The sequence below is a fragment of the Cryptomeria japonica genome, chromosome 11, assembly GCF_030272615.1.
Source record: "Cryptomeria japonica chromosome 11, Sugi_1.0, whole genome shotgun sequence".
Taxonomy (NCBI): Eukaryota; Viridiplantae; Streptophyta; class Pinopsida; order Cupressales; family Cupressaceae; genus Cryptomeria; species Cryptomeria japonica.
The window spans coordinates 581,788,738-581,807,534 of NC_081415.1; the positions used below are offsets into that span (position 1 = coordinate 581,788,738).

The window sequence follows — 18,797 nt, forward strand, 5'->3', positions numbered from 1 at the left end:
AAGTTGTTATGTGATGACATTTTCTGGAATTGAGTGATATTTGTTCTATTGTTCAAGAGGGATTTAAATTCAATCCTATAGACTTCGAGCTGCTAATTGTATTTAAAGTTATAGGTTTGGTTTTTAGACTCGGTCTTGCAGACTTTGAGCTGCTTATCATGTTTGAAGCTAGTGTAGAAAGCTCAAGTAAGGAGATAACTTGTAGACTTTGTGTTGCTTTTATTTTTAAGACTTGTGCATGTAAGGTGAAGTGCATCATGTAGACAGACCTTGAGCTGTTGTGTGTTCTACACTGTTATCATTTTGAGAAGGTTGCTAGGATAGTAGAAGTGCTGAAGTCTTTGTGTTTTCATTTCTATTTTCCTGTTCCGGGGAAGTGGCAAAAGTTTTTGTGCTTTAATGGAAACTTTGCTTCCCTTTATGTTCTAAAAATTCTACAAAAAGTTTCATTTCTGTATTTACTGTTGTTGCTGTAACTTCTTTTCTGAAATAAGACAAAGAATATCACTTGTTTCTAAGAAAGAGAATAAGATGTTATCCCACCTAAATTAGTTTAGTGTTAGTAGTAGTAAAGGGGGAGCCTTCCCTAAATTGGTAGAGTTTTATACTCACAAATTGTGGCTGAAACCACAATTTCGCACATCTTCCCAGGTGTGCAAAATTTTCAACCAAGACACTGCATGTCATAGCGTTGTATGGTGGGTCTTAGAAAATAGGAAGTTAATTTTTTTTAAAACCAGTTGAAAATTTTGTGGGCATAGCAAGGGCATGCACCTGGTAGTCCCATGCGTGCTCCCACTCCTACTCCCACTCCCGTTCTTGTTCAATTCAATCTCAATATTGCATTGATTCTTTCTATTTCTAGTAACATACAGTTAATGTTGTCACATTGCATGCCATCATGTTGTATGGTGAGTCTTCAAAAATAGGAAGGAAAATATGTATATTTAACATTGCTTGAAAGCCATTATAATAGATTTTTAGTATTGAATTTAAACTCTTATTGTAAATAGGTAAATGATCTCTGACAAAATAATTCTTGTTGGATTATGAAGGATGAAATTGGACGTAGAAGTGGCGGTGACAATGTGCTTGAACGGGAACGTTATGCTATTGCTGCAGGCCTTGCATTGGGCTTAGTAACATTGGGTGAGAACATTGGCATGTACTCATAAATTTTTAGATTGAATCTTGATTTTCCTCTATTGCATATTTGATCATTAGATTACAATAAACTTAGTGCCTGATATTTGACAATGACTAAGATGATTGTAAAAACTGTGGAATAACTTTTGTCTTCAGGACGAGGGAATGATGCATCTGGATTTGCAGAAACCTTGGTGAACCGTTTATTTCAGTACATGTCAGGTTCCATTGAACCGCAGAATGTATGTTCCTATTGATAGCTAATTTCTAACACCTTTTACAATGAATAAATGAGAAATAAAATAATAATTAATAAAATTGATGATGACTTGAATACATTGAATCAAGAAATGGATTTGTTGTGGTTGTGATGGCATCTGTCATTTTTAATTTAAAAAAATATGGATCAACTCTTTTTCAGGAGTCATTTTCTATGGAGTACAGTCTGGAAACACCTAGTATTGGGCAAGTATGTTGATGCTAAGTTGCATATTGTCTTTGTTTATTTGGTAAACACTAGAGTTTTGAGAATAGAAAGGAAGCAAGATGGACAATCTTCATTATTATGGGTTATAGAATGATTGTTAGTGCAAACGTTTATCACTGCATCTTATTTTGTTTAGGTAATGGATGGATCGTTTGTAAACCTTGATGTGACTGCACCTGCAGCAACAGTTGCCTTAGCTTTGATGTTCTTAAAGGTAGCATCAAAATATAATGTCCTTTTTTAGGATACTATTTGTAGTTAATATAGTTTGTGGTTCTTTAACTCACAGAAATATTTGAACATGTTAGTTTTCTTTGTTGTTATTTACACTAAATTTATTTATTTTTTATTGTGTATATCCAGTCAGAATGTGAAGCTGTGGCATCAAGACTTTCTGTTCCAGATACTCATTACGGGCTACAGTTTGTGAGGCCTGATTTCATTTTGTTGCGTGTTGTTGCTCGCAATATGATCTTATGGGAGAGGTACTATAAAATTGTTTTCTATCTATGACTGGGTCATGTAGACTTAGATAATATACTTTAGGTCCTAACACTCTTTGAACCTGCAGAATCAACCCAAGTGAGAGTTGGATACAAAGTCAGATTCCAGATATAATGAAGGAAGGAGTTAGGATTATGGCAGATAATTCAGATGACATACCAGGAAATGTAGATATGGAGGCTATCATTCAGTCTTTTGCTAATATTGTGTGTGGGACTTGCCTTTCGATAGGTACACTTCCATTTATAGTTTTATCTACTGATACTTCTTTTGTTAGAAAACTATTGTGTATGATCAGTGATCACTTCTATGAATACATCTTTTTCCTTTCAATTCTTACTTTTTCATGTTGTTAAAGTGCATCTCAAGTACGTAAGTCCATTAAGAGTTTAGTTAGAAATTTCTTCTATATTAATAAATTTTTCCATTTAGTATAAAAAATATTTGTTAAGAAATGGAAAAATAAAAATTGGGCTTTCACCCAATTGTATGAGCTTGAATACCTGATACGACACCCATTGAGAATCTAAATATAACTCCCACCATCTGGAAGCTGTTGCCCTGTCCTCTTTTCAAAATAATTTAAGTAATTAATCTAATGGTAATATTTACTGTTGGATCCAATAACCTTATTTTATAAAGACAGTTTAAATATTATTATTGTAATAAAGTGACCATCTAAATTGGACATTATAAGGCTTCATGTAATATTTAATTGAAAAGTGTTTTCAATCACTTTTGGAGGGAAACAAAAATTCAAATGTAAAAGGACCTAAAAGGAATTCATAAAAGTAGGGCAAATGGATCACGGGGACCATCCATGCTTTTGTAATCAAATCCTTTTTGAAGTTTGAGCATTTGTTTTTATCTCTTCATTTCAATATAAAAACCCTTGGTGTGTGGGAATTTCTTGATTTCCAGTTGGGTTTCGAGGATGAAATCCTTGCCCTTTGAGGCAATCTTATTTAGGAATTGCGTTTGTGCTAAAAGTTCACAATTTATTTTAGTTTCAGTTTGTTGTAGAGTTGCTATAGTACCACCATAGTGTTGGGAATGTTGTCATTGATGTCCAGAATGGAAATATTATTATGGTGTCAATATGCAGTGATGAGTCTATAAGAGAAACAGTTTTATTGATGTCTCAAGAAAGCCTCTTGTATTTTCTTTATAAATGAGACTTGTACAATTGGAAATCTTATGATACCGAAGATCCAGAACAATAAAAGTAATGTCAGTATTATGTCAGTTGTTTAAGACACTTCATGGTGTAAAGAGATTTGCAACATATATTTTGAAAAAGGGATATATTTTGGTATATCCAAAATGGAGTGGCTAATTTGTGTGGCCTCCAAAGAAATGCAGGTCAACAGCATAAGATTCTATAGTTGACAATAATTAGCAGCCTACTGTTAAGTAATGATTAGGCAGTGACCACAGTAATTTATTGAGTGCTCAAGCCAAAGTATTATAAATACATAATACTGCGATGTCCTAATACACATCAGCAAGAAAACGATTTGTCTGATGACAACAAAGAGCAACTGATTTAGAAGGTGACAGTGATCATAGGTAGCAATCAGCGAGCAGCATTCTTGCATCTACGGCGTTCTGTATAATTCAAAGTTAGCAATTATAAAGAAGCAATCACAAATTAAGAGCAGCGGTTTCTATTATCTGTTTGTGTCAGCTGATTCAAGAAGTACCATTTTGGTAGTAAACAAGTGACTTTGTTAAGAACAAAGGATTCAAGATCATTTTAATATTGTCAACTTTATTGGAGCCCAAGAATAAAAGGATCTTGGTCGACTTTGTTGGTCAAGTTTCTAAGTGCCCAGCAAACCGCCTAGACAACAAGTTATGTGATCAATAATGACAGCAGCGCTTAGTCAAAGGAATGCATTCGTAAATATTGACATGATTTCAAGGCTCTGAATACATAAAGGAAGATGCATGGAGCATTGAAGATGATTACCAGAAGATCAATATCAAGTGCATGTTGTTCCAGCTTTCTCACTGTGCAGTGTTTCCATAATGCAGCGATCTCAATATACAAGCAGTAAATAGCATATATGGTCGACTTTATGAAACAGTTGACTACATTCATGATTGAGATGGTAACGAGGAAAATATGATTGATCAACATTCTATAATGGCAGCGATAGAAACCAAAGAAATATTATGTTCGATGCAAGGATCATACTTGTGCAAACAGTGAATGGTATAAGTTGAAGATTAGCAATTATGAATATGAAAAGATTAATTTATATAAAAATCAGCGACTTAAGTTAGACAGGATGATTATATTAAGCAGAATATTTTGCAGGTCTACACGTGAAGGAATACATATTGGTTTGAAGCATATATGATTTCCTTATTAATGGTGTGGTACTTAATAATTTGCAAAACTAAGCAATTCGTAAGAATTAAAGAACAAGCCCAAATTTATATTACATTCCAAGTCAGAAGTTTAATACAATATGGAGACTTGCCACATAACTTTGTATCATGATCGAACAGAAGAGAGCATAATTTTGGGCCAAAGAAATAAGTTCGATTAACTATACGATTATCATTAAACAGTCACAAAGACAAATGATTGTGTTTAGATCACTATTTAAAGTGATTATTAGAAAGTTCAGAATCAATGTTCAAAGACAGCAGTAAGACAGAGGATCGATGTGGTATTTGCCAAATACGTGAGATTCTTCCAAATGTTATAATTTGTAAAGGCATTGACAATCGTTATTAAAATTAATGCAAGGAAACAACGTTAAAAGGTCAAAGTCAATACATTGTTTATTGTAAGGAGGTGTGGTTTCTTAAAAATGAGGTACTTTCTATTAAGATAATGAAACATTAATATAAGAGTTGTGACTATATGAAGAGACATGTCTTTCGATATAAGAAAGATACAAATATTGATTAAAAATAGAGTTTCGAAGTGTGTGGTGTATGTGTATTGAAGATAAAAGCTTATACACCAAGGTTTGTTGAAGAGAAGAATATTAAAGGAAAATACACATATACAAGGATATAATTTTCAGAATTAAGAGGAGGTTTTTGTGAAGTATTGCTGCAGATTTCAAAAGGCAGATTTCCGAGTATATGGCAGCAAATATATAAGCTAAGTTACCGGTTTGGGTTCGGATTTGGGTACGAATTCGAGTGCGGAATCGCGGATTCAGCAATTTTTTTTTTTCTTGGGTATGGGTACGGGTTCGTCCATACACACACACACACACACACACACACATATATTATATGTTCAAACATCAAAATTATAAAAAATATAATTATATAATTTTTAAACTATCACTACCATTATTGCTTATTACAATGATACAATCCATACAAAAATGAAATATACAATGTGGCTGCTGCAATGATATATTACAACAGTTATAAACATATTAGATATTACAGAGAATAATATAATACAACATCATTCAACCACGAAAAAAGGATCCTAAGTTAGAGCACGACAGAGATGGATAAGAATAGAATTAGGACAGAAGGATGAACAAAATAAGGGCATAAATAAAAGCAGATCTGCAATAGTCTAGAACAGCTTGGTTCGATAGAACAAGAGAATATATGAGAATAGAGGATAAGAACAGATTTCAGAGCAGACTGGTGAAGCATATTCGAAAAGATTAGAGAGACATGGGTTCACATGTTAAAAAAATATTAAAAAAAGTGTTTTTTAATTGGTTTTTGTGTTTGTATGACCTTTGTCCCCTTTTTGGGAACTGTTGATGTGTCTTTTGTACACGACCAAACACAGAATAAAATACCTAAAGGTACCTTATCCTCTCCTGAATAAAGCTCCCAAATGCTGAAGATATCGCAAAAGGATCAATTGGAGGAGCTTCAATGTCATGTCCCCTTTCTAGAGTGGACATCGGAGACGGAGGAGTTGGCCTATCATTAGAGTCTCGTAGGCTAGCAGAGGTTGATTGGGACTCATTCAGTGCATATAGTGATTGGATTTTGGCTTTACAGCCAGTTTGGAGCCAGTTTGGAGCAGTTCCTAGATTTTAGGGGGTATCCCTAAATTTTAGGAGGTCGTGACAGTTGCCAGTCGTGAGGTTATTCATGACCTTTAAGATGGTTTCAGTTTCAAAGAGATTGGGCTTGTTTCCTAAATTTTAGGAACATCCCTAGATTTTAGGGATGAGACTACCAGTGAATCCTTGATTTCCGACTTCAGTCACAGACAGGTGACAGGATGATTTTAGGGTTTGTAATGTCAGTTGGGCATTTTGTGGCTATTTGGGTTATATTTTTAATATTTCCTAAGTTAGCGTTTAATAATTAAATAAGGCTAAGTTGTTAGCCATTTTGGAGTAATAAGGGGATTTTTGGTCTCATCTGGATGCGCATCCTATTGTGTGATAGCTCGTTGGAAAGATCTTGAAATTCTTTAAATCTTTCTCTTTGGTCTCAGGGCAATTCAGTGAGCGGATTTCTGTCTATGGGGAAAAAGGTCATTTTCTAGTAACATGACCACTTTAAAATAAGAAATTATAACATTTCCACTAGACCACGCCACTTGGAGACAATTAGGGTTCGATTTGCAATTGAGAGGGGTTATAAGGGGATAGGAGCTTCATTCTATGATTATCTTTTACACATTTTACATCTTGGATTTGAGATTTGGCTCTGGAAGAGCTTTTCAGCATCTGGGACGCCAACCCCAATGCCTTGCCTGTTTGGGACGTAGCCCCCAATACAGTGGTTTGGATTTGTTTGCAGCTATTAGCATCTTGGAGATTGTACGGCATTCTTTCTAGAGGTTCAGCAATTCTGACAGAGTTCAGCGTGGGGTTTGGGGTTTCTAACCAGTTGGGTGTACTTGGCAACCATACGGCTGTACCTGGCAGCCACTTTCCTTCCCACGTGCAGCACTTGGAGGGCTGGAATCTTGCCACAACTTCATTCCTAGTTATGTTACTCTTTTAGCATCCAGGTTGGAATTATTCCTGATTGTAATCTTCCTGAAATTATTGGAAATCTTCATCTGGTCAAATATTTGATTTTATATTCAGAAATCTGCCTTGAATCGAATTTGTTTTGGCTGTATATGAACTTCATTTTCAGTACTTTGTTCATGTACTTGTACTTCATTATTTACTTGTTGAAAAATCATCAAAATACAAAAAGAATTCAACCCTTCTGCAACTTCTGTCTATTTCTGAAAGAAAATATTAATAAGCAGGAAAAATCAATTTAAATAAATAAAAATTACAGCAGATTGGTAAAAGAGATCCATCAGGGATCTTTCATTCAAGGTTCTGTTATGTAGGATCTCTACTCGTGGATAAGCTCTTCATGGTATGATGTGATTTTGCTGGAATCACAAGGGGACTTACACTCGATGACCTGAACATCTGATTTGCTGGAATCACAAGTCCTATTTACTAAATGGAAGACAAACAAATGGTAAAAGATGCAGGGTTCAGGAAGTCTACTCTACTACCTAGAATGCGAGAAGATGGATGAATGACTAGGTGGAGTCCTACTGGGCTGGGTCTCACCATCAGGCTTGAACAATTCGACGCCAACTCTGTGCGATCTTCTAAGGGATGCTTCCAATACGTTCAAATCGTACACCATCAGACTCTGATCACCATTCAAGATAATGCATGAACAATAGACATGTAACGACTTAAGATTAAACTCATTTTATGCCAGTTGACCACACATGGCGCACTTACAATCAGTAAGAGGCTAGTGGTATGGACTAGACGGATTCCACACAGGTGCATTCAACAATTTTCTTCATTCAATCTAATCATTTACCATCTACAATGAAGGTTCAACAATAGACCATGCATATTGTAAAGAAACGACACATTTCACCATATCTTCAATGAAAAAAGGGTTCATTTTCAATGAAGGCAACAATTTCTTGCCTCCTCTTCCTACTTTACTCTAATTTCTATTCTATTCTCTATCGATCATTAGCTATTCTAACCTCTATGAACTAACTCTTGACTACTAGCTTGCTATTATCTATTAACCTCTACAAAATGAAGAGCTTGAGCGTTTTATAATATTCTCAATACAATTCAATGGCCCAGATCAATTTGAGATCAATGGCCGATATTTTACAATGAAAACCCTAATTAGGGTTTATTACAACAAACTCAATTTTGGCCAATGAAATAATTGCATTATTTGGACATGTCTTCTCTAGAATATTTGACCAATGGATAATCGGGGTAGTGTTGACGTGTATTTTGTACACAATCATACACAGAATAAAATACCCAAGGGTACCTTATCCTCTCTTGAATAAAGCCTTTGATTGCTGATGATGTCGCAAAAAAGGATCAATCAGGGTGACTCCAATGTTCTTTTATGTAGGGTCTCTACGTGTGGATAAGCACCAGTGGTTGTTGTGAATGCTGTTTCATCAAGGGGCCTTACGTCCTCCGAGTTGCAGGAACAAGATTTCCTTAAACTAACAAGTTCTCAAAAAGATCAAAAGGTAGGGTTTGCAAGGGGTAAATTCTAATCTAATCCTAAGAATGACCCAATGTAGGCTAGACTTGGCAAGATTCTACCAATTTCAATATTGCCATGAAATAACAACCTAACTGAAATTGATGCGATCTTCTAAGGTAACAAATGATTTTTCAATTCATCAAGGATCATGGACACTACCACAAAGGCACATATCCAAAGCTCAATGACGATTGAAGGTTTAAGTAATTCAAGTCTCTCCAGTTGACCACACAAGGCATTCCTACAATCAGTAAGAAGCTAGTGGTTTGGAACGTGAATCTCACCAAAGATCAAGCCCAACGCTTAGTCCTTCAAACTTAAATACTACTCTGACTGAGAATGATTCAAGAAAACAAACAACCATGAAGATAGCCACAAGAATTGCAATAAAACACCATAACTTCAATATTTTATTGATCTCAAAGCCAAAATAGACAACAATTACTTGAAATCCTTTCTTCAAAACTCAATCTTGCTACAAAATAACTTTCTTCTCTCCAAAAGCTCTAATCTTCTAACTATTTCTTATTGCTAACTATTTCTAATGACAAAATGAAAATGAATGAGGGTATATATAGCATCCTCAATTACAATGAACGGCCCAGATCAAAAGAAGATCAACGGCTGAGATTCTGACACCTAAACCCTAATTAGGGTTTTATTACAAAAGTTCCCTTTTTTTTGAACAATATTAAATGCATAGCCAAATATTTAATTTGGCACAAAAATCTAGGAAACATAGACCAATGATAATTAAGGTGCCATGTCATCTATAACAACCTCTCTTCTAGAACCTTATTCCCTTTCCAATGCTCCTTTTTAGCATATGCAATGAATCTGGACACGATTCCTTCAATCTCAGCAATAGGAATCTCAGGAAGATTCCTCATTCGTTCCTCCAAGTGAATAATCTGATCAAAGGCCTTGAGAAGAGCTGCGTTCCATTCAGGTTCGAGTTCCTTGATTTTCTCAATCAGGAGCATAGTAGCAAACATTTGATCTCTTTGCTCATCTGTAATAACATTCTCACCTTTGCAAAAGATGACCTTGACCCTTTCTTCCAACTCTTGAAGATCCACATCTGTCTCAACTTCGATTCTTTTGCCAAGAATAGTACATAACACCCCAAACACCTTGTCCTGGATTGGATGGATGACCTCCTCCACTTGATTGCATTTGGCGCTGGTGTCCTCGAAAAGAACTTCCTTCATCTGGAGTAAAGTAGACCACTGGAGTAAATTATGAGCTCCTCCATCCATTATCTTTTCTTGTGCTAAGGTCTTCCTTGGTGTTTGCCTGATTACTTGAAGAACAGGAATGATAACATCTTTAGTATGAGCAAAGGCGGCTACTGTTATCATTAGGTTGTGGATGATCTCAAGGACCTGGATAGCCCAATGAATGGTCTGCATCATTCTTGTTGCAAACTCAACGGCAACTGTATGGGATTTGTCAATCCAAGAGCTCATAAGCTGGACCAAGCTCTTAACTCTCTCTGCCTCACCAACTGATTCAAGGGGAAGTGCTTGCACAGGAGATACTGTTGGATCCTGACGTCCCAAAGGCTGACTGAGGTGGCTAAAGTAGCCTCTCCAAGCACCGACCTCTCTCTCAAGTTTTCTATTCTTTTCCATTTCTTCCTTAAGTTTATCTTTAAGTGCCTCAAATGAATCAGTTGCCTCATCCATTGCTTGCTCGATGGTGAGTGGACCAAGCTCAACGGTTTCTACATCATATTCTTCTGCAAGGATTTCACCCTCGTACTTGTCCACTGCCTGTGTAGCTATCTGCAACTTCCTAGACCCTGTCTCATCTCTGATCATCTTGGACATTTTGGTGGCCTTCTTCCTTTCTGTTACTCCCTGAGAATTTCCAACAAGGCTATCTAAATCAATCACATTATCTTCGTCTTCGATCACAATCACCCTTGTTAGTCTCTCCTTCAACCAATCTGGAATGGCGGACTTGGTCTCTCTAACTTGTATTTCTTTAGGTAATGGCTCTTCTTTCCGGAGAGGAGATTTCGCTTCATCACCATTCTTGTCTTCATGTAGCTCATTGACCTGGGGAGATTGACTTGATGAACGTTGAGATGCCCGTCCTTCTTCATGTTTATCATTCTGAACCATTGATTCCATAGATTCCTCCACTTCAAGTGTCCTCTTCTCTTGTCGAGAAGATGTGCTGGATGAGCGATCTCGATTGGCCTCTTGCCTCTTCTTGGAAGATTCTCTTTTCTCGGGTCTTTCTTTCCTCTTCGCACCTCTAGGATGAGGATTGCCTTCACTTATGCTTCTGGGGTGAGGATTGCCTTCGCTTGTGCTTCTAGGATGAGGATGGCCTTCACTTGCGCTTGCTCCTCCTTCTGTCGATCTTTCCTCCAAAGTAAAAGTCATAGGTATGTTCTGCTCTCTCAACTTTTGATGTTGCACATCAACCCATCTGCGAGTACAGGACAAAACTGGGGCCATCAAAGCTTTTAAGTCCACAACCTCAGGTTCATTCCAATCTATCTTTACTGCCTTGTCCTCTCTATCATAGGATGATTGGAAGTGCCTGCCACTGTCCTGAGCTTGATCGGCCACTCTGTAAACTTTGCATTTCCTGATGAAATCCAAAGGCAATCTAGAATGCATCTTTCTTTTCACTTCTAAATCATCTGAGAGATTCATCCAAAAGTCCTCTACCTGACATTCATGTTTGTATTTTCTACCAACTGTCTCTTCTATATACCCATAAGGATCAAAATTCTCCTTCAATGAAAAGAATGAAAATGAATATAAGGCCAACTCTCTTTCTACATCATCTAAAGCTGGAGCATTAGGACATACCTCTACTGAATTTCCTAGTATGATAGGTACAGGAATTCCATTTCCATGCCTATGTCTGAATGCCTTCGCATAAGCTGCCAACTGCCTATCACCTCAAGTAGTACTATCCGATCTGTCGGATATCTTGGCAACATATATGGAGGTGAAGGACACCCATGAACTCTAATATATGTAAACTTCTGGAATTGGATAAACCAAGCACCATACCTCTTTACAAGCTCTTGTGCCTCTTGAGATAGCCGATTGTGAATCCCGCCTTGCAGTGTCCTGGTGATGTTCATTGTGAAGGTATCATTGACTAACTTGTAATTACTTCCAGGTGGATGATGCAAGTGTATATAAGAGTCACAAACTCTGACTTCTCCAGGTCCTCTTCCAATCACTCCTCTGTGAGGTATTCCTGCATATTCAAAACTCCTGATCAAGGCATACATGATGTACGAGCTCATGTGGAAGGATTTAGTAGCCTTCAGTCTTCTCAACTGCACGTCCAAGCAATGGCTAATGATTCTAGCCCAATGAATTGTTCCTTTTCCTTGAACTATCACTTGGATGAAGAAGAACATCCACTTCTCAAAATAGAAGGCTTGAGGAGCCCCTATAACTCGATTGAGTAAGGTTATCAAATCTCTGTACTCCTCCTGGAAGTCGATCCTATGTGGTGTGTTGGGAATCTTGCTCAGGCGAGGACGACTTTTGAGTAACCAATTCTTGTTGATGATGCTCAAGCAAGCGTCTGGATCATCTTCGTACATGGATCTAGCTCCTTCCAAGCTTTTGTAAATCATATCTTTATGTTCTGGTAGATGAAGAGCTTCACTGATAGCCTCCTCTGAAAGATAAGCCAAAGTGTTTCCTTCCTTGGACACGATCGATCTTGACTGTGGGTCGTAATGGCGGGCACACTCGATCATCAGCTCATGGCACTGGATTGCTGGAGGGAAGCCGGCCGCCTTGATAATGCCACTTTCAATTATTCTCCTTGTGACAGGTGATGGCTATCCAATGTAAGGGACCTCTCGAAATTTCTTCACACTGAAGTTTCCCAAGTTGGTATCTCCAATGTTGCTCCATTTTGACACGATCTTGGTCTCCATTTCTTCATTCCTTTGATCTTCTTTCATGAGGGCTGGACGACTGGTGGATGCTCCTGCCTTTTGGGTCGCCATCTTGACACCTACACAACATTTCATAATGAGCAATATACCTTGGAACGTAGAAATATAGACTGGATTTAAGTTTTAAATTTAGGAAACTTGATGATAAGTCTTTGAATTATCATTTCCTAAATATGACTATGCAATTGGAAATTCAAAATTTCAAAATTTGAACAAGGGAGATCTTGCCATACCTCTCTTTGAGAACTAGCTCTAAGAAATAATGCAAAATTAGGCAAGTTTGCTAGGCAAAGTGTGGATCGAAGTCCTCTGGCAAATGCGCCTCCTTCATCAACTTCAGCACCCTTTGGGTCTTCAACGCCTTGAGGAAAACTCGCTCCACCTCTAACCTCCAACAAAGTTCGCACTCCTTCTTGGATCAAAATTCGCACTTCTCCTTGGATCAAAATTCGCACTTCTATTGCTTCTCCAAATCGCATTTAAATAAATGATTGAATGATGGATTAAAATGCTTCAAAATACCTCCCTTATATAGGTGCTCACTATTGCAATTGCCCATAGGCCGACCTTGCAAACAAAAACATTAAAATAATACCCCAAGCGCTCTCTTCTTTATTTAATTTAATAATAATTAATTTAAATGCCTTTGCAATTAAAATTTTGATTTTTTAAAAGGCTTAAATTAATTATTAAATGCCCATGCGTTCTTATTAAATGTCAATTTAATAAAAAATATTTCAAAGTTTTAGCGAATTTAGCATTTAATGCAATTTGAAAAATATTGGCGCCTCAGCATGGGAGGAATAAGGGACATTAACAACATCGCTTTGGTCCCTGGGTGAGGGACAGGAGCGCCCATGCATTTTAGCCTTGTATTTCTCGCTTTTCACGTTCAAAGTCTTATCTTGGACGTCCAAAATGGCATTTTCGCTTGGAATCTTGAGTTTGATTTATTCCATCTTTGGAAGAGTGTATCTTAAAACATTTTCGCCCTAGTCCCTTGGTGAGGGACAGGAGCGATCCCACCTTTCGTCCTTGGTCCTTGTCTTTTCCAATCACCAATTCATGTTGCAGGGCAATCAATGATCTTCCTTGTTTGTTTTATGCACGCCTAACTCATTTCTCCAAGACAAAATGAGCTCTTCCAAGGATATTCGCCCTGGTCCTTCAGTGAAGGACAGGAGCGATTTTTGCTTTTGAGCTTAAAATTGTCGATTCTTGAGGTTAATTCCTTGTTCACTATCTTCCTAAAGACATTTCTCACTTTGCATAATCTCGCCTTGACGTGGTTTTTGAAAGGAATGATTGATTCTATAGAAATTGCCCTGGTCCTCCAGTGAAGGACAGGAGCGATCTTTAGTCCATGGCACAAATCCTTAATCATATCAATATCTAATTATCTTCAAGGCGTAAAACGTCATTGCTTACTCCATCTCGAGTGTTGGAAACGAAAGTGGCATTTTAAAATTAGGCATACTTGAATATTTTGCTCTGGTCCCTTGGTGAGGGACAGGAGCGCCTTAGCCAATTTCATCAAGTTTTGTGGTTTTTCGCAACTTCGTTCTTCTTTGAAACATTCCAAATATCATTGCCATTCATGTGCCTTGGCCTAGATTCGACCAAATTTGGAAGGGAAGACTTGGTAATGCATTTTTCGCCCTGGTCCCTGGGTGAGGGACAGGAGCGCTTTGGCCATTATAGGCTCCACTTGTGTTTTGCAATCTTTCAAAATTATCTTCAATGGAGTGATTATGCCTTCCTTTACTCATCTCAAACGTAAAACTTGCTTTTCCTTTACCAAAAACTTGTCTCTTGAGAAAATCGCTCTGGTCCCTGGGTGAGGGACAGGAGCTTCCTTTTTTAAAAATCGCTCTGGTCCCTTGGAGAGGGACTGGAGCGCTTTAGTTACTTAGGTTGATTTTCTTCATTGTGGTCCATTCAAGTTATATTCAATGAGCAAAACATACTTTCCTTGTCCTCCTCAAATCGCGAAATCACTTAAATCTTGTGAGGACAATGTAATTTAGGAACTCAAGCTCCGGTCCTTCAGTGAGGGACACGAGCGCCCTTTGTAAACCCAAGCTTATCCGTCCTTTGTTAGCCTTCCAAATTATATTCAACGGATAAATCATGCTTTCCTTGGTCTCTTCAAATCATAAAATTGTCTTGATCCTGCAAGAACAGTGCAAATTTGAAATTCAAGCTCCGGTCCTTCAGTGAGGGACAGGAGCGCTTTTTGTCCTTAAGGTCAAATCTTTACAATTTTCATCTCAAATTTCCTTTGCTGGGGAAGATACCATCATTTTGCAAGCTATGAACAAAAGCCCAAATCCAAAAAAATGTCCAAGAAGGTGTGTTTGAAGAAAATCGCTCTGGTCCCTGGGTGAGGGACAGGAGCGAACTTGTCTTGCTAGGCCAAAAGTTCAACCTTTCATTGCCAACGACTAAGTTTGGATACTCCTTCATGCTCATTTCATCCTTCATTGCGTCCTTGATGCTTCAGTTCGATCAAATGAGGCCCAAAAACGATCTAGGTGAGCCACTTCGCCTTGGTCCTTCAGTGAGGGACAGGAGCGATTTGGTCTTAAACTTTAAAAACTTGTCATTTTTGAGTCTTCAAAATCTTCAAAATCTTCAATTTACGTCCAATTGTATCCCCTGGCGACCCTGCACAAAACAATTAAAACAAGTCAATAACCAAGATGCACCAAATATCACCTTCGCCCTGGTCCCTGAGAGAGGGACAGGAGCGATTTTGCCCTTATAAGCCAAAATATCAAAAATTTAGGTCTTCAGATCACTTCATCATGCAGGGTTAGGTCGTCTCTAAGTCCAGGAATCGGTTACCTTGCTTCCAAAATTTGGTTAGAGTTTGCCCAGACAAAATGTATAATTTAATCATTAAAATGCTAACACTTAGACCTAACTTGAATTTGCCCTCAAAATCCTGACTGGACCCATCCTGAGACATACTCAACTTCCTGACAGACTCATCCTATTTCAAAATTGCAATCATCAGGAGGATGCTTAATAATCTTCAAAATTTGACTGGACTTCGGTTTGAAAATATCAAAAGGGAACTCCTAAGGCTTAACCCTAGTCCAGACGACTCACTCACTTACTCAAAACCCTAAAAGCAGAGAGAAGAACAGGCAAAACAAAAGCAAAAAAAAGAGGGGGTCCCCATTCTAATGGGGCGATGTGTGAAATGGTCACAACAGGTAGGTACATCGAAGTTAGTGCCACCTTTGATGAGTCAGGTACATTGAATCTTGACACGTTGTGGTGGACCAATCCGACTGGAGGAGTGATGAGTGGGATGCCACTTTGTCTGACACTTGTAACTTGGTAGATGTTCAATTTGATGATGCTGAGAAGCTAACTTTAATTAACTCTTCTGAAATTATCTGCTTCTTCAATAGACCCTTGCTTTGACCTCCTTTGTCTTTGATGCGCTGGATGGGTGGTGTACCTTTCCTTGAAATGCTGGCAATGCCCTTTATTGTCATCTTGTGGTTCCTTAGTGTGGCAAAGTTAAGGTTCTGGAGGTAGCTGGCGAATTGGTCGTCCTTGATGATGCGGGACTAGAGGAGGTCGTGCTTGTTGATGCCTGGTCTTCTTTCATCTACAAAACAAACCAAAAGATGATTAAGGTCATATAACAAATTCATTTCAACATAGCATTTTCCACCTTAAATCATCAACAAGAAGATATAAAAATGAAGCTTGCTCAACATTCTCCCTAGGGACAAACCCTATAAGAATTTCGCCCTGGACCCTTTGGAAGGGTTAGGAGCGAATTTTGCATTCTTGGCTCAAATTCTTCTCACTCTGTGACCGTACGTGCTTAGATACATGCCCAAGGATGCCCTCATTCTCAACCAACACTAAGCTTGATGTAAATTTGGGGCAAAAGAGAGGTTTTAAGAATTTCGCTTTGGACCCTTTGGAAGGGTCAGGAGCGAAATTTACATTTTAGGACAAAATCCATTATGTCTCTACTCCAAAATGCCTTCCAAGGCAAGCATACACTAGTCTTCTCTCCACCAAGGTCTGGGAATCCATCTCCTGGTCTTCATCATGAGTAATTTAAGTGAAATTGGGAATTTCGCTCTGGACCCTTTGGAAGGGTCAGGAGCGAAATTTAGGTTTTAGGTCACAACTCTTCATTTCCTTCACTTCAATTCATCTTGCAGGGCAAAGTAACATCATTTCAACCTCAACCACGCCTTAGGACTCAAAGTCTTGACTTGACACAAGGAGGAAATAGGTAGATTGAGGAATTTCGCTCTGGACCGTTTGGAAGGGTCAGGAGCGAAATTCTCTTTTTAGCTCAAAATTTGCATTTTAAATGGTCAAAAATATTTCGAAGGCATTCCAAATGGCTTCTTTCACCTTAGTCTAGGCCCGACTTCACTCAAAATTTGGAGAAAAGGATGGTTTTAGGGTTTTTTGCTCTGGACCCTTTGGAAGGGTCAGGAGCGAAAATCCTATTTTAGGCTTCTTCCTCCATTCTTTCAACATCAATTAACTTCGAAAGGCAAGAACATGTCTCCTCGCACCCATCCAAGCTATAAAAACCTAAAGTTTGACTAGTCTGGCAAGGAAAGTAGGTGATTGTAGGATTTTCGCTCTGGACCCTTTGGAAGGGTCAGGAGTGAAAATCCTGGTTTAGCTCAATTCCTTCAATTTCAATGATTTCTAGCAACGTGAAGCCACTCCTAAGGACCTCTCCCATCTCAATTCACTTTAGTTTGCAATTGCCTTGGCATAAAATTGAGGAAAAAGGTGGTTTAGTGAAATTTCGCCCTGGACCCTTTGGAAGGGTCAGGAGCGAATTTCCCTTTCTAGGCTTGATTTTTCATCTTTTCAATCTCATTCTTCTTTACAAGATAAATTTCATCATTTCTCACCTAAGGAACAAAGTCTCAAGCTTAAGCAAGGTTAAAAGAATAGGTTTGCAAGGAATTTCGCTCTGGACCCTTTGGAAGGGTCAGGAGCGAAATTTCCTTTCTTGGCTATACCCTCACTCTTCAACGCTTTCAAACATTCCCAAAGGCAATAACATGTCCATTCTCCCTTTCAACATGCCTTGGACATCAAAATTTGGTCAAACAAGGGAGGAACTGAGTCCTAGGTAGATTTTCGCTTTGGATCCTTTGGAAGGGTCAGGAGCGAAAATCATGATTTGGGTTAGATTGCTCACTTTTCCAACTTCAATCTTCTCTTGGAGGCAAACATAGATCGTTTTCCACCTAAGGAACAAGGTTTCAAGCCCAAACAAGGTAGCAAATGAGGTTTATAATGAATTTTGCTCTAGACTCTTTGGAAGGGTCAAGAGCGAAATTCTCTTTTAGGCTAAAATATTGATCTTCCAAAGCACCCAACTCCCTCTCAAGGCAAGAACATACCAATTCATCCTCCATCATGCCAATGCCTAGCCAAAATAAGGAAGAAAACAAGAGCTATAAGGATTTTCGCTCTGGACCCTTTGGAAGGGTCAGGAGCGAAAATCATGGTTTGAGCTTGATTCTTGCTTCTTCCAACTTAAATCCTCTTTGGGAGGCAAACATAGACTATTTTTCTTGCATCTCCATGTTGGTCCTATGTTTGGCAAAGGGGAAGAGGAGTGTTTTCAAGAATTTCACTCTGGACCCTTTGGAAGGGTCAGGAGCAAAATTCAATTTTTAAGCCAAATCCTTCATATCCTCCACCTCAAGTTACTCCCTAAGACTAGAACATGTCAAAATGGTTCCATACATGCCTTAGGAATTATGAACTTGGCCTTGATAAGTGAGAAATTGAGGTTTAAGGGGATTTTCGCTCTGGACCCTTTGGAAGGGTAGGAGCGAAATCCCTATCCTTAGTTAGTTTCTCACCTAGGTTCACTTCATTCTCCTCCAAACTAGATCAATTCAACTTCCTTCCATCGCAATCCAAACAATCCATCATCCAACTGGGTTTAGGCAAGGTCAAACCAAGTTTTGAAGGCCAAAGGAAGGCAAAATGGAGGATTTTGCTCTGGACCCTTTGGAAGGGTCTGGAGCAAAATTCTCCTCCCAGGCTAGCTTTCATCATCTCAAAGTCCAAAAACCTCGTTTCTAAGGCAAACATGCATCAAAACCTACCAAACTATGCCTTGGAAGTTCCAAACTTGGTCAAGCTAAGGAGCAAAATAGAGGAAATATGAATTTCGCTCTG

General features: G+C 38.3%; 1 protein-coding gene across 1 annotated transcript in view; it reads left to right on the plus strand.

The window, feature by feature from the left end:
* Nucleotides 1–18,797, plus strand: part of LOC131072914 (anaphase-promoting complex subunit 1) — a 310,855-nt gene that overhangs the window by 202,169 nt on the left and 89,889 nt on the right. Inside the window, exons 21-26 of the mRNA XM_058009211.2 lie at nt 1,056–1,149; nt 1,303–1,388; nt 1,568–1,615; nt 1,770–1,847; nt 1,997–2,118; nt 2,205–2,368. Of these exons, the coding sequence (XP_057865194.2) occupies nt 1,056–1,149; nt 1,303–1,388; nt 1,568–1,615; nt 1,770–1,847; nt 1,997–2,118; nt 2,205–2,368 (592 nt within the window). The remainder of the gene's footprint in view (nt 1–1,055; nt 1,150–1,302; nt 1,389–1,567; nt 1,616–1,769; nt 1,848–1,996; nt 2,119–2,204; nt 2,369–18,797) is intronic.